The sequence below is a fragment of the Lagopus muta genome, chromosome 1 (genome assembly GCF_023343835.1).
Source record: "Lagopus muta isolate bLagMut1 chromosome 1, bLagMut1 primary, whole genome shotgun sequence".
In the NCBI taxonomy this organism is placed as follows: domain Eukaryota; kingdom Metazoa; phylum Chordata; class Aves; order Galliformes; family Phasianidae; genus Lagopus; species Lagopus muta.
Window position 1 is genome coordinate 12,851,486 of NC_064433.1, and position 16,654 is coordinate 12,868,139.

General features: G+C 37.8%; 1 protein-coding gene across 2 annotated transcripts in view; it reads right to left on the minus strand.

Annotated features, from left to right (window-relative positions):
* RELN (reelin) overlaps positions 1–16,654 on the minus strand; it is a 268,188-nt gene that overhangs the window by 135,358 nt on the left and 116,176 nt on the right. For both annotated transcript variants that reach the window (XM_048942412.1, XM_048942422.1), the window contains exons 5-8: positions 14,903–14,935; positions 13,836–13,914; positions 7,033–7,129; positions 1,434–1,485 (exon numbers count right to left, since the gene is read on the minus strand). In XM_048942412.1, coding sequence (XP_048798369.1) covers positions 1,434–1,485; positions 7,033–7,129; positions 13,836–13,914; positions 14,903–14,935 — 261 coding nt within the window. The remainder of the gene's footprint in view (positions 1–1,433; positions 1,486–7,032; positions 7,130–13,835; positions 13,915–14,902; positions 14,936–16,654) is intronic.

The window sequence follows — 16,654 nt, forward strand, 5'->3', positions numbered from 1 at the left end:
ACCATATATGATATTTCCTACTTGGCCATTCTTTAACCTTTTTCTTATTTGACCTTCCCAGACGATAGGACCAAAGGCTACTAGTGAAATTCTGGGTGTGGGAAATGCAATCTTCTGTATGCCACCTGTATCAGGACCCAGCTGCCAAGCTGGAACAGCAAACATTCACTGACTATGAATGGTACAGACACAGGTGGGAGAATGAGACAGAAATGTGTGGCTTTAAAAACCCCAGGAATGATTCTGTGGGTAAATGGCATGTCCTAACAAAGCAAGTGAACTGCTGTCCTACTGGTTGCATGAAGCTACAGAGCAGCTCCAGGCTGTTTTTTTGCTAGAGGTGTTGGATTTTTGTGCAGTAATTCAGCTTAGGAATGGGCACATTTTGCTAGCTTTTTAAAAATGGTAATTCTCTATAAAAGCACATATACCAATCGTTAGCACAAATAACACTGCTGTGAACTGCACAGTGACAAGTAATGTTGCCCTCAAATAGTCAAATGAATGACTTCAGGTAGAAACAAATGTAACTGATGTATTTCTGAGCCTTCTAGGATATTGATTTCACATCCACCAAAAAAAAGAAGCAGCCTGCCAAGCTGCCTGATAGCTCTTATTTCCAACTGAGATTTCTAGACTTTAATCACACCTTTTGCTGAGATACTTCTAGTGATTTAAAATTTTTTAAAAAGAGGTATATAATTTGGAAATATATATCCAGGAGTCCACAGAGGAAGCAGCTATATTTCTTGCTTGCTTTTTTTATTGAACTATTTGAGTCATAAAAACATTTTTCCTTCATACTTTGAACACTGAGATTTAAATTAAGGAATTAAGTGTTTTCCAAATTTGCCCTCATCCCAAGCCACAGCTTCTGCAAAAAGCCCAAACCACACATTGCGATAACTTACAGCAGGCATTCTAGGTGGTAAAGCGTGCCACCCCCTGTAAATAATCAGAATCAGACAGCATCTAGTTTTGTTCTGTCCTGCTACCTATTCTGTTTGTGTAGATGTGTTATAAAGAGCTTTATCCAACCATAACCTGGAAGACATCAAGGGTTTAAAATATTAAAGAAGAAAAATCCAGTTTTGCTAGTTCTGTTTTAGAAACAGCAATCACACATTAGAGAAAGAAGAAGTGACTATAACATTTGCCATTGGGTTATAAAATAGATGTGACAAAGATTACTCCATGACTATACCTCCCATCATTGGAATATCCACTGGAACTGCTCCTTTCCAAAGTTTATATTGGGAGTTTCGTGGATTATCAAGAGATGAATAAATGTGATATAGTTTTTACAAGATGATTCTAATCTCTCATGTCAAGTGCCACACCAAACAAAACAGTGAAGATGAAACTGAGGGTCACTTTCCATTGCAACAATGACTTTTTACGCTTCCTCAGATGAAAGACTGAGCTAAACTTACCAAGGGAAAACTGAAGGACGGATGCAGTAGTTGTGTTAAGGCCATTGGTAGTCTACAGGAAGAAAAGCAAACAGCAGAGAGATCATGTTAGGTCAGCAAAATAGTACATTCATCAGTTGTTTTTCTTTGAAAGCATGGACGGTCTCTGGATACATAGATCTCCAGTGAATAAAACTATTAATTTCCTATCCTTTCAGGTTGAGTGATTGTGGACACTGCTGTTATGTCATTTTGATTATTGATATCTCATCACATGTCATAGCCGTTTTCCTTTTTTTTTTTTTACTGTATTGCTGTCTGCCCAATGATGTGAAACACTGGCACTGGATCAGTGTTAGGAGATCTAAAAAATGAAGCAACCCCGTCATCGATGGCCAGCTTGGATAAACATGTGCATATGTAACTCTTTTTATTCTCTCAGCACAGAACAAGAAAGAGAAATGATCATAAATAAATAATGAAAACAACACTAAATGAATATAAAATAATAAAATGAAATATTTACAGGAAACAATATAATCTTAGTCTTCATCAGTAAAGCAAACAAGAACTTGGTGATACAGCATAATATATACCATGAAGTTCTGTAGCAGCATCTACCCATCCAAGCAAGACCAAACAGACAGGCAAAAAACTTCAAGTAGGTCACTCTGTATTCAGGACACTGCCCACCTGTGTTGCTTTTCTTTCTCCATTTTCAATACCCTCATATTTCAGTAGTTCAAATTAGGACAGTTTTATGAGATAAAAAGCAATACAGTATTGTGAAGAAGATAGAACCACCTGTATTATTTCAGAATTATTTTAAATACATTTTGAAAGTTAACCTTAACACTACTGCTATGTAAGAAGCAAGCCAGAAGCACTACTATAAAGACACTGCCTGATCTAGTTATTTTGTTGAGAAGATGAAAAATCATAGCAACTATTTAGCAAAGAGAAAGAGCTACTGGATCATCGTCCCAAAAAGGAAAAGACTCAAAGTTTGGTTCATTCCCATTTGCAAAAGACCCAGCAGAGATATGATTTATCACTACAAGCAGATGTTGTAGGCTAGAGTGAAAAAAGGAAAAATGTACAAAATAAAAGACTACATCAGCAAGAAACAAAAGAAAAAAGGAAAAAAAGACGCAAACTGATCAGACAGTAAGTTTATGCAATCTTAAAAATGTCATTTAATTAGAAGAACAGTGACAGCAAATGCCCTAAGTAAATTCACCTGATATTTATTGCCAGTGGTGCCTGAAGCTTGGATCTGAAGACCTTGGAGTTGTCCTTGCATGTCAGAACCCACGGACCAAAATTTCATGTTATTTCCCCTTAGAGTAGCGATGGACTCTTCCATTAGGAAATCTGTGATCCTCACTCATTCAGATCATCATAATGTGGATATGGCTAAAGAGAAGCCAAACTTCAGAGCAAACTCAACCCCTGAAGCAAGGTCTGGGGCTAGCAGAGCTCTTTGCTTTGGCCGCCAGTGCCGAGCTGGGGACCTGCATGAAGGTGGCTACAAGTAGATTACCTGAAGGACTTGAATACTCTGAGTGATGGAGAGGAAACTGAATAGAAGATAAGATCAGCAACAATCATAATAAAATTGTTGAACTGCAAAATATAGATAAAAAATGGAGCTCACAGACAAACTGTCATTTTCTTAAAAAAAAGCAGCACTCAATTAAAGAGTAGAGCCAATTACTTGGAAGATCCTACTATGGCATTATTACAAAGGCAATATTGTCAGCATTTCTGAATGGCAAAGAGCACATTTTCTGTATAATTTCCCCAAGTCACATGGCAAAAGCACAGATTCTTCCATTATCAGGAATTCCTGTTCACTTTAATTATCTACTGTGTAGATATATATTAAAATTGGAGAGAAATCTCTCATGTCTGAACTCCCTTATTTCCCTGCACATAGCTGCATGACAATGAACAAAAGCTAATCCAAAATGCAGATGTTTTCTGACTGTTACTTAGGACTCCAGTGATGCAGAACTAATGCTATCTCTCAGCTCCCTGTTTCTGTCCTTCTGTCTTTGGTGACTTTCAGAAAAATATCCATATCTTTGCCAATGTATAATCAGAATTTGTATGTATATTCACATCTATATGATTAACAAATTCCTGGGTGATGGGACAGCTTTCACCATTCTCTTCCATTATTAACATCAGCATTTAGATGGTAAGAGGTAAATTAGCTTGAGAAGCTGATTTCAGTCAGGCTAATGGTCTTCTTCCTTTGTAAGTTAGTTTTGACCTGGACTCATTTACTAATAGCATGGTTTACTATACAGCCCACCAGTGCTTGTATGAATAGCATCTCTGCCTCCAGGAAATGGTGCACAAGAGCAAAAGAGATTCAGTTTTGTCCACTGCTGAACCAAGTTAAGGTATTTGTGAATTTATAATAGATGGAGACCTGGTCCTGGGTTCCAGTGGGTGTAGGTGAGCATGAGGCATGACTGTACTATCCAAGCAGCTTTTCACTAAATGACAAAGAACATCAGAGAGATCTTTGTTTTCCTTCCTCCACAATGAGAAGAGAAGGGTCCATGAAATGGCTTGTTTTGGCATGACTTTTTGATGTCTTTTTTTTTCCTACACTCACACTGAATGCAGAGGAAATTTTCTTACAAGTGTTAACAAATGGGATCTTTACTGAAATGCACTAAAGATTAGCTGATAATAAAGCTACAAGTTCTTTAGGAGGATGAATGAAAATTTAAGTAATTAATCACAGCTGTTAATGATCTGTGAACAGATTTGGTGAGACATTCTCAAACCATCACAATAATCTGAAATAGCAATTTTCAAAACTGTTTGAAAATTTCCCATTATCTGTACATTATATTTGCAGAAAATACAATTTTTCTCTCCTTGGAATATTTCTAAAAGGCAATTATAGCCTTTAAGCAAAACCAAGGAGGTTGCATTTATATCAGCTCTTTTAAAATTGCAATTGTCCCAGTTTATGTTCATTCTGTCAGGATTGATTCAATATTACGTATCGCTTTTATCATGCCAAGTAATAAAGTGCTTTCTGACTTGAGTTATGAGTACCTATTATATTAGCTTACATTCAATTAATTATGTTATGTTGTGCAAGTTCTAATTTCAAAATGAAACCCTTTATCAATGTTCAGTAGCTCATATTGCCAAGAAATTAAATGTTATCATTTATCACAAAAGATGTTCAGAAAAAAATAAAAGAGAATATGTTGAGAGTTGTTCAGGTAATGTTTTAGAAAACAAAAAACAAAACGACAACATTTGATCTTCCAAAAACCTTTTGAAGAGTCTTGTAAAGGACTGGTAAGTTCAGATACCGTAGAAAAGAAAACTACTTTTTTTCTGAGCAGGCAGGGAGTCTTTAGTAGCTATTTTTCTCTGTAACATCCCTCACACTAAATATCTTCGCAGGATTTTACCAGTGGTAAATTCTCACCAACAGACGCAGACAGTTGGTATTAAACAACCTCTCCCAGCAGCAGCAGGCAGCTACAGGCAGTAAGGAGCAGAGACGGAGGTCAAGGAAGAAAACCAGTAGCTGTCACAGTTGTTGATAAAATACATTTTGCAAATTCAACTCCACTTAGCATTTTAAAGCAATAATGTGGAAAAAGGAGCCATGAACAGAAACAGATTTCAAGAGCAATTTCAAGAATGGGATTCAAAAATAGATAAAGATTGGAGAAGTAAAAAAGGTTTTAAACATGTTGACAGGAAGAGATAAATTGTTTAGATGCTGAAAGATGGTTACACATGAATATCAAGTCATCTTAAAGAAAATTAGGATTAAAATATATGTCCATATTTGAAAATGAACCCAGGTCAGACCTGTGGTATGAGCAGTGTCCTGTGCTCACCCCAAGCATTAAACGCTTCATAAGCGTTTGATTTTTCGGCAACATTGCCATAATACTTATACTTCCATTATTAGGCTTACAGCTGTTTATAAGCATGATTATTTTTTCAGCTGATTATTTAATCACACCATTTAGGAATCATAATATTTTCTCCCAAGTTCCTGATGCTAGGACAGTGCCATTTTGCCATGTGGCAGTACAAGAGAACAGTCCAATGCTGGATTTCGAAGTCAATTTGCGATTAATGAAGGTAGGCTCAATTACATATCAGCAGGAAGAAGACATCTAATTAACAACATTTTAAACTACTTGGGACCCTTGGTTTGCTAAATGCAAGTAAGTTATTTTTCAGGAATTTACCTACATGCAATACTGGAATTTAAAATGAGTAGGAAAATGTGGAAAAAGCATCCTAGTGGTGTGACTTCATTTCTGTACAAGGCATAAAACAATGCATCTCCTCTCAAGGCAGTTAATGAAGCTTAGCGTGTTCAGATAGAATTCAAAGTAGCAGAGAGGCAATTTAGCAGCACTGTCAGGATTTCCCTGCCGGAGTTGGCTATGGAGGGAATGACTGAAACTCTCCCTTACCCATAAAATAAATGAATTGCTTTTAAATCTGTTTATGCCTTTGAGTCACCAGCAACATCTTCATTGCATTTGTGCAATTTTGATCTCACTTCAAGATGCAAAATTAATCCCATTAAAGGAATTGTTAGTGTCTGAAACAAGGAGAAGATTCTTGGCCAAAACCACTTCTGTTTTATGGCCCTCTTCCATCTATCCTCTTCAAATAGCTCTCATTACCCTCTCCCTCCACTCAGAATACTATTGAAAACATGAAAATTAATTTTGAATTATACAGGCTTTGAGCTGCTCTTGTAATTTTTCAGTTCTTTCAAAATTTCCCATTTTATCTACATCACTGCAGCTAACTGCTGGTGTCAGCTGCAGCATGTGGGCATTGGTTATATATCTTTCAATTAATTTCCCCCACCCAGATGATCCCAAGTTAATGCAAGTTGCACCATGTTGTTTCTTTCAGCAATTTTATGGCCAAACTACACCCCAGTGAAATTATTCTGTCACCTTCATCATGACTCAATTTGCTACATACACTTTCCTTAGTCTGGCAGGTGCTTGCTCCAGGCTGCATTTAAATCTGTAGAATGCCTTGTTTGCAAGTGATGCTTTACAACCAAACTAACATTTGTCAACAACGACAAGAAAAAAAAAGGGGGGGACGGAGCTAATAGAATAAAAGAAGAAAAATGAACCTTGTCTTTATTTCATTGTCGGAAATAAAAAGATGATGACAACAATTTGATAACAAAGCTCTGTTACATCACTTTTCACAGAATCACAGAATGGCCTGGGTTGGATGGGACCTCAAGGATCATGAATCTTCAACCCCCCTGCCACAGGCAGGGCCACCAGCCTTCACGTTTAATACTAGACCAGGCTGCCCAGGGCCCCATCCAACCTGGCCTTGAACACCTCCAGAGACAGGGCATCCACAACTTCTCTTTACAGAGACATCCACAACCTGTCTTTACAGATACTTTAAAAAATGAATATACACTGGATCAAGAGATTTTCCCTTGCAAAAGATTGCAACAATTTTTGGTTATCAGTCATCTATTATTTTGGATGTTCCTGTGGTGTTCTTCCATGGCATTATCACATTTGCTAAGGAGACTGTCTGCTGAACACCAAACCTGCAAAGCACTTACCAGCTCTCGGGGACCATATGGCTCACAGAAAGTGATGGCACTGCCATGCATAATCACACCACACTGCTCTCCAATCTCACAGTTGCTGCATTCAGACCTGCAGGAAGAACAGAACATATTCAAAATGGAAACGAGAAACCACACACTGGAGATGGCATCAGGCATGAAGACTGTAAAATAAGACTGTTATATTTTGGCACTCAAATCACACTGTTTCACTAACACAAGGTCAAGCACCTCTAAGTCCGAGGTGCTAAATCTGCCTCTTGATAAAGGACCATGTGGATAGGTAGATAGGTACTTGTGCTTTACTGCAAAACATGGGTAGGATCACATCAGAGAAACAAACCAGAGCAACTGAGTGATTTTATGATGCCACTTTAGATCACAGGGACAGTAATTCAGAGGTATCCTAGTTTGCAGAACTTGAAACATCACTTTCCGGCTTTCCTGCATCACTCTGCATGGCTTTGGCTTTACCACCTTTCTCTCAGGGACAGAAATCTCATTCCTGGAAATGAACAGAATAAAACACTCTGGTTTGGAGAGAAAACCAGCCTTAGTATGCCTTCAGTCCTCTATTGCCCTCATGCAGCATGGATGGAGACCAAGGCCTAGCACAGAGCTTGGCCTTTAGGCAGCTCACTGAGTTCCTCTTGACAAGGCTGTCGTACTCCTCCAAACAGGAACAGGAATGGGCACTGCAGATTTTGAAACCTTGAACTCTCCAGGTGCAGGGTTATCTATTCTAAAGGGCAGAATAAAGGTGAGAACCAAGCAGGGAGGTGGCACTGTTGCAGGAGAGCTTGGAGTGTTCAATGTCTGCCATCCATGTTGTTGCAAATCAAATGTAGAGACAACATTTGCTCTGGGGACAAATCCACTCTAAGCAATGGTGAATTCACTCCAAATCTTCTCATTTCTTTCCAATTTCTGTCTGTACTTTGATAACCGGTATTTTTAGAGTCTAAAGTGAAATGGACTTCAGTAAGGGATGCTTAGACCTTTTTTCTTTGGCTACTCTCACACAAAATGCCTCTGGCTTGGCCACCTTTTCTGATGCAGTATGCCACAAAAATACACGTTCCCATAGTTTAGTAATTTGCGAAGGCTTGATCTCATTCTCCAGCTAATTTCTGGATGACAGAAATCAGATGAAAAGGAAGAAATTTCAACAAGATAGGGGCTTGTTGATAAATACGATCATAGCGATGATCACAGTTCATTCCTATGCAAATTTCCTTGATCTTTTTCACTTCTTTTCCTAAGTTATGGCGCTTGTTTGTCTTTTCATTGGTAAGTGTCATGCCAAACCTCTGTCAAGTCCTTCTGGAAGCATCTTGAAGCTGGATATTTCTATTCCTGAGTGTCTAAAAACCATAAGCATACCATGGGCAGAGTTAGAACAATTTAAATCTCTGACTGCATCGCTGGGAATGGTCCAGCAGCATCGTCAAAGGGTCAAATCTACCCAGAGAGCTGGGGTTGAGGAATAGATGTTAGACTTTCAGATGCACAGATGTAGTGAATAATTGATTGTACTTGTTATTTTGGGTTTATTCACTTGATCCAGGGTCAACTCAATGCAGGGTTGGCTCTAATGTGCCCAAGTCTATTACAGAAATCAAAGATGAAGATCTCTTCCCACTTCATAAGTCACTCTCTTATTCTAAGATTTTATTAAAGTAAATTTCATTTCCAGTTCCCAGAATAAAGTCAGATTTAAAACATCCTTGATTTTTAACTTGTATGGATATTTAACTAACGTCATTCAGCAAATCACATTGATAGCATTTAGTATTTTGGATTTAAGTAGTAAAACTGAATCCTCTAATAAAGTAATGTAGTTTCTATTGATTTGAATGATTTAATATTTACTTACATAAGCCACAGCTGGCCCATAATTTTATTTTTCAGTATAGCTCAAGAAGAGAGCACGTGAGTGAACTGAAGCATGCCTTAGGAGAAGGCAAAGAAACAGGGTTTAGATTGTGTATGTTTTCTCATTATCTAAATTTCACTTGATCTCTAAACCCTGGTAACTGAAGAACATGGGAACAGGAATAAGAATAGCTGGAATTCTGTAGTATTCTGGCTGCTTATAATCATTATTTTATTATATATACTATATGCCCCTATGCTCTTGGGTTTGATAGCAGAATAACTGCCTGAAATCTCCATATATGCGGAGACACATACATGGCAGGAAAACCTTACCTGCAAATACTACATAGGGAATATTTACGCCCTAATAAAAAGACATACTACTTAAGCCAATTGATAATGCAATTGTTTCCTTATCATATATAAAAAATATTAAGTGATTTAGCTGTTAATTTATTCTACTGCTGTAATGTGGTCTAGAAATGTAACACAGCTCTTTCATCACCACTCATCTTCTCTAGGATGACTCCTCTCATTAGAAATAGTATGTTGGTAATCCTTCTTCAAACCTTTGTGCTCTCTTTGAAATGTATCACTTCTGACAACAAATTGCCCAGCAGCTTGACAGGAATGTATGAAGAGTAAGGTAATTGATCTGGTGTTCCTCATATCATCATCATCATCATATTATGTGTTTAGAAATGACCCAATTTACTCCTCTCTGGTGCAGACAGTAAGGTTAATTTCTTTTCCATTCATATGACCAGGAGACAGTATTAATTGCTCTGTCTAGGTGCAGCTTTTTGCTTTCTCACCCGCCTGGTATAAAGTCTTAGCACATTAAAATCACTTCAGCTTTCTCTTCACAGCTGGTTCTCACTGGCACTGTTGATGTTTGTTATATTCATCTAGATGTCTTCTCTGCAGACTGCCATCACTCTCATCCCCAGCCTAGAGTCCCATCTCTCTCAGCTATTGTTCTTCACTTTGCTGAAGGGGAAACATCTGCTGCTTCCTCATCACTATTTGTCATCTTGTTTCCCTCTACAATATCTGAGTTTGTAGACAGTATATTGACTGATGTCTTTTGTGATGTTTGGACTATAAAGAAGGTAAACATCTCAAACAGCTACGAGATTTTAAAACATAAATCTTTCTGAAGTTTAATCCCACAGTTTTAGTGCAATTTGGAAATCACTTTAGGACCTTTCTCTCCTGTCACAAAGCTCTGCTATTTCTGTGCCACTGGATATATCACTGTACCTCTTCATTTCTCATATGCTATGAAGAAGCGATGGAGTCTGTTTCTTGCTGATTGATTTTACTTGCTCAGTTTTTCTTCAGATCGTCTTTGAGGAGTTTATCTTTTGTAAGTGATTGCTGTTTGGACTGTCGATGGGCTTTGAGATGAAACATGGTACTAAATTGAGAGAGTTTAGCCAGCAACAGCTTTCATGTAGTTTTTCTTTTTCAGACGTACTGAATTCCTTGTTATCTACATCCCTGTTGTTAAAGCATAGAATTGCCAGAACCACTATTAATTTATGCATCTGCTTTCCCCCTCTCTTTGTCTCAAGATTAATTCATTCAGTGTAAAGATATCTTCTAGATTTGTTCTTGTTTGAACTGTTTTAGTTGTTACATTTTTTACTCTTCTCTGTTATGAGGTTATATAGAGGCAAGATGATCATAGAAGCATGTATCCAATGAACTAGATTATTTTTCACATATCACCTATATTGGTCCTTCATTCTTTTCTCATCCAAATATCATTTGGCCTTTTATATTCCAAGACACAGACCACATGTTTAGAAAATGCCCAAAATCTTCTTTCTCTGCCGCTACTACAAAGTATTCCTTTAATATATCAACTAGGACATCATAAAAGCAAATTACATTTCCAGAAACATGCAGTTCTGCCTTCAGAAAAGTTTTACGAAGCCTTATCTCCCCTAAAGACCAGAGAGCAGGTTTCCCTGTGCAAGGGCTTCCTGTATTTAAATTTACATGATGCAACTTTCCTTTATCTACTGAGGAAATCTATTACTTCCATGGTTTCTGGGCTTTCTGAACTAACACACTCCTGCCAGCTTACAGCAGATAGACCATGAAGCAGTTGTGCTATTAGACTTTTCATTGAAAAATGCAATACAAGTTACGGTTTTCTGCAAGCCAGCTGTGAACTGCTTAGCATGTGGTGTGCTGACAACAGAGTAGGAGTCATTTAACTAGCTTACACACCGAATACATGTTAGACATGAAATGCATTGGGTATTCATGAATCCAAGAGTCATATTATTTCAGAACGAAGTGAGATCTTTGTAAAGTACACGGCAAATGTGATTAGAAGAGTGAGGAAATCTTTGCTTAAATAAACAAGTTTTTATGCTTCTAAAGTTTGGCAACTTTAGAAATAGTCACATTCTGACAGTACTGCTTGCTGGAAGACAGAAGTAGGAAACTCAGTAGGACACACCCCATATGGAAATCTCTGTGGTGGCTGAGTCCCAAGTAAATGAAAGAAAAGATGCTTCAGTTCCTGCATTCCCAATACAGAAGCCCTCCCTGTTTCCTCCTTGACTTGATGTTTCCTTGCCTGCTGCCTCTTCCTTTCCTCTTTCTTTCCCACTTCAATTTTTCCTGTTTTCTCTCTGTTACCAAACTGATTTTTATCAGGAACTCATTTCCAGATGTTGATTTTTCTGATTACAAAGAGCCCTATCCCATCCCTTCTTCTCTTTTCACCTCACACCTCCAGAAACACCCAAGGTTTTCCCTCTCATTTCCTGAGCCTCTGAAGGAACAAATGGCTGCTAGGTAGAATGTGTCTCGTAATGCATTACAAAGCTCAGAAATCTATATTAAAACAAGTAGACACTCTCAAAATCATACAGTGCCACTGTGCAAAATAGCTATTTGATGTGGGGTGGCACTCTAGCTCTGCTGGGACTCAGAATTAGGCACACACATAAGCTACAAAAGGCTCTGCTCGTGCACTTGAACTGTACACATCTTGCTGGAGTTGTGTGTGCAGAGAGTGGTACAGGAGCTGTGACAATGCTAATCACACCAAGCCAGTGTTGCATAGGATCTGGGAAGAAAAGGCCAGAGGAAAATATTAACGTCTCTCTTTTCATCTTTACACAAATAATGGCTTCAGAAATTATTAGAGGGGCTTCGTCTAACTGGCCCCTGGTGACAAGGCGCTGCCGGAGGGTTGGTGCAGCAGGCAGCTGCTCTTGTGCTCAGAGCACAGAGGAGCAGAGCCAGAGCGGGGCTGGAAATCCTGCTCCAGCACTCACTGCAATTGTTTGTGATAAAGATGGGATTTTAGCAGCTGCCAGGGGAAAAATGCAATTTTAGGGGGGATGGTGTAAACTGCTAATAATCCCTGATTTAATTCCCACAAGACAACCAAATGAGAGTGAGCTTCCTGCCACTAAGCAGCTCGTCACTGGAGGGAGAGCTACTGTAGAAATTCTTTATGCAGAAAAGCTCGTGACACCTCATTATAGTTTTATTTGTGCTCTACTTCCATTGAGCCTTGCCGAAGACATTGCCTTTCTGGTGTCATTACAAGAATATCAAGGCACCCATTGCAGGACTGCAGTGAGTTTTAGGACTCTCTCCAAGCACACTCCTCTATGCATTGACCCACCAGCCAAGGTGGGTCAAGGTTATTCCATAGAGACCACATCCAAATCTCAGAGACAAAAAGAGCAGGACACAAGGGCCTCTTTTAGACTGAAATTTCTCTGTTGAGACTTCTGAAAAGCAAGGATGAATTTGAAGATAAGAGAGCAATGAATAAATAAATTATGGAGGCTCCCAACAGACAGGCTCTCTGTGAGTTATGAGACATCTGCAGGGAAATAATGCCTCCTCTCATTTCCTTCCACTCAAGTCCATTTAACACGCTGCTGCTAAAGCTATCTACCTTGGCAGCTATTCTGTTACCCATTAAGAGTCCTTGATCTATTCATTCCCATAAAAAAAAAGAGTTGGTTATTTTTTTTTTTATATTACAGCATTCCAGGTCCTTAATGTGTCCGTCCAGAAAAACATTTAAAGAGAGAATACAAAAGGAACAAAAGGAGGGAAAATAGTAGGCACACACTAAAACCTGTTACAATAAATATATGCAAAAGAAAAATATCTGTAGCATTTCATAAACCATAATTTTTTTACATGAGATGGTGAAATGCAAAAGACCTGCACATATAGGAAACTGTGAGAGACCTTAATAAAAAGGAAAACTAAATTAGATTTAAAAGAACAAATGTATTCCTAAATAACAAATGCAGTAACTGCTAAAAGCACATTTTGCCTGAAAGAGATGAAGTAACTCACTAAGATATCCCTGTCTCATATGAATGAAATTAATTAAATTAGTTACATTTATGAAATGAATTGAACTGAAATGAACTGAAATAAATTTCAACTCGAGTTGATTTTCTACTTTTAATGTTTTGGAAGTATTTTATCTCAGTTTAAAATGAGTTTGACTATAGTTAGCTTCACCAGAAATACGTATTACATCAACAGGAAATGAAAAATAATCAAAACAAAGAAATTTAAGCATTCAAATTCATCATCTTTTCCATTAAACGCTTTGATTTGAAGAAATCAACATTTTCACACAAAATCATTCACGGAGTTTTGCTCTACTCCTTGTATTTTTGGATTAATTCAAAATTTGAACTGAATAAGAATTTCCTGCTCACTTCAATGGACTTAAGAATTTCTCACTCAATCATTAATCAAGAAATTAACAAGCTAGTATATTTAGATCTTTAAGGAGCAAAGACATACATAAGGTTATAAAAATGTGAGCTGAGGTATCTGGGAATAAAATAATACTCTGTAATAATCGGAATGTCTTAATTTACTAAGATGTGTGTAAAAAGTCTGAAACTCACCACATGCTAGGATTCAACTCTTGCTGATGGTACGAGTCAAAGTCATCTCGTAGGATAATGCTGTCACTGTGCATTTCAGCTACAACAAAAGAAAGTGTCATATGCAAAAATCCAGTGTAATCACCTCTTGTTTTCCAGTTCTGACAAATACATGCTTAATGTTTTAACATCTGTTATTTCTTCTGAAAGTTCAGAAAAAAAAACAACTTTCAAATCCGGAATTTGGAAGCACTGGCACAAGGGGAGATGAGAGGTCCTCATGAGAGTACTCTGTTTCTAAAAGTCAGGAGGTCCACTTGGGTAACTCATAAGCAAAAAGCCATGAGTTCATTGGGATTTTTCTGCTGCAGTCAGTGGAGGTGGAAGTAAAGGCAGATTCATTCAAGATGCCTAAGCTGTGAGTGAGATTACACAAGTGTTTCCAACCATTAACCTGCAAGCTTCGGAATTCACCTTTTGCCCTAAGTTTACTGTTTCATTTATATGTAATGGCCAAAACATCCAAACCCTGAAACTTGTTCCAGTAGTTGTATTAAACAGACACTTTTTCTACAAATGCTTGCATGAAATGAATTGACTATCACCTTCTATTCAGACTGAACAAAGGTGCTGGAATCTCATCTGCAATGACCAACTTGCAGTGACCAATGACCAAAGCTCAGCTGTTGCTGAGTACAAGTTAGTGCTCTGTGGCACTGCCCTGTTGCTGGGTGCACCTTGGAGGTGCACAGGGACAAAACCTTCCCAGTAACCCAGTGCTGGTGTGACAGCGTTCTCCCACAGTGGAGGTTATTTGTCCTTATTCAAAAGGACGCTCTAACACAGAGCAAAAAATCTCTGCGGCGTGATGTACTCACACTGCAAAGGCTCAAAGGCAATAAATAAACAACAATAAAAATCACAGTGAAAAAACAACTAATCAGAGTTAGACATAATTCAATTCATTTTATATGAGTTTCATTTTTATTGGAATTCCCCAGAGCTAGTTTCATGTGACCTTAAGGATTGTTTATTGTAACAAAGTTAGTGTTTCTGAGTTTTGGTAGTAAGAATGACAAATCACCTACCTAGGTGAGGATGTAATGGAGCTTCTGTTGGAGCTGTGGAGAACAAAGACACACAGTGCATGAATATCTGCTGTGATCAGTGCTTAACTGCAGCATTAAAGATCAGTTTGGCATAAAACAAATTCTAGCAGCGTGTTCTACTAAGTCAACTCTTCAGACACTTTAATTATGAAAAAATATGACACATTGAGAGTTATACAAACATAATAGGAGCTAAAAATAAATAAATATTCTCTGGTTAAAATAAGCACCAATAATAAATGAAATATATAAACTTGTGCAGCAAGGGAAGAAAGATTACTTGTCGTCAAGGATTATGAAATATTAGAAACAGCTCAGAGTAAGATTCAGTAAGTTAATAATTTACTAGGGGAGTGGAAATTAAGTTGAATAAAAGAAATAAAGTCTAGGAGAGGCAAAAAAAATCCATACTTTGACCATTTATTCTGCTCAATACTACATTTTACTAGGCACATTGCTGGAAGGAAAAACCCTACTTTACCTAGTGCAACAAAAAAGGGAGTATCTCAGCATATCACTGAATCAAACACTTATTTTTGAGCACATTTTTGTGTGCACTGCTGAACTAATTCCTTAGTAGATCCTTTCACAAAATAGTAGAATAAATTAATGACTCACTATACATGGGTATGTGCATTTGAAAGGACTAAACTTGATTGAGAAGCCATTTCCTAACACTTTGCAACAGGAATCTTGGTGTAAAGTTACACAAATGAAAACAGAACATAAATATATATATAAACAAAGAATTCAGGACAGGTAGAACAGAATGGTAGATACTGCATAGTAGCTACTACATCGACAACTTCATCCAGTCTTAAATCCCAAATATGTTACATGTCATTCAAAGAGTGCATATCAGTGAGCTCATGGGAAGCAGCTATCTTGTTTGCCTCTCAGTACCTCATAAAAATGGCTATATTTCTAGCTGTGTGTTGTACTTCAGAAAACAGAACACAAGTAAAAGAAAAAAGATGATTCTGAGTTTCTTGTTGAGCATTGACCTAAAACATACTATAGTCCTTATTTCTTTATTATATGGCAAAAAAATTACTGAAATACTGCAATTTTTGTCACAGCAACTGACCAATTTTTAAAAATTTAGAAAAAAATTAGAAATGAATGCAGCAAGCTGTGTAGGGCCCTCACACATCGTCATCCAAGAAAAAACTCAGAAATTTCATTTTTTATCTTCCTATTTTCTCCTTAACCATTTGATTTGCTTAGAGGCACGACATTTTGTAATGAAATTGCAATATTCCATGGGAATGATGGTGATTAAGAGGATGGAGCAAGAAACAAGCGAGGTATCTGCAGATCAGAAAAGGATGGCAAGCAGTCTGGGTTTAGCTCAGGCAGGCGGCTTTGCCTCAGCTGACTTACAACAGGAGACTGCCATCTTTTACACCATCAAGTAAGCAGACAGTGCAACATGGCCACTGAAAGCTTCACTGCAGCAGAGAGCAAGGACATTCTTAAGGGACTTATGTTGTAAAGAAATTGCAGATAGGAAAGAAATATGAAATGTTTTTTTTCTTTTGCATCTAACAGGACACAAGGAAATGGCCTCAAGTTGCACCAGAGGAAGTTTAGATGGTGGGAAGAATTTCTACATGGAAAGAGCAGTTCAGCATTAGAAAAGGCTGCCCAGGGAGGTGATGAAGTCACTACATCTGGAGGAATTGAAGAGATGTGTGGATGTGGTGCTTAGGGATGTGTTTTAGTAGTGGA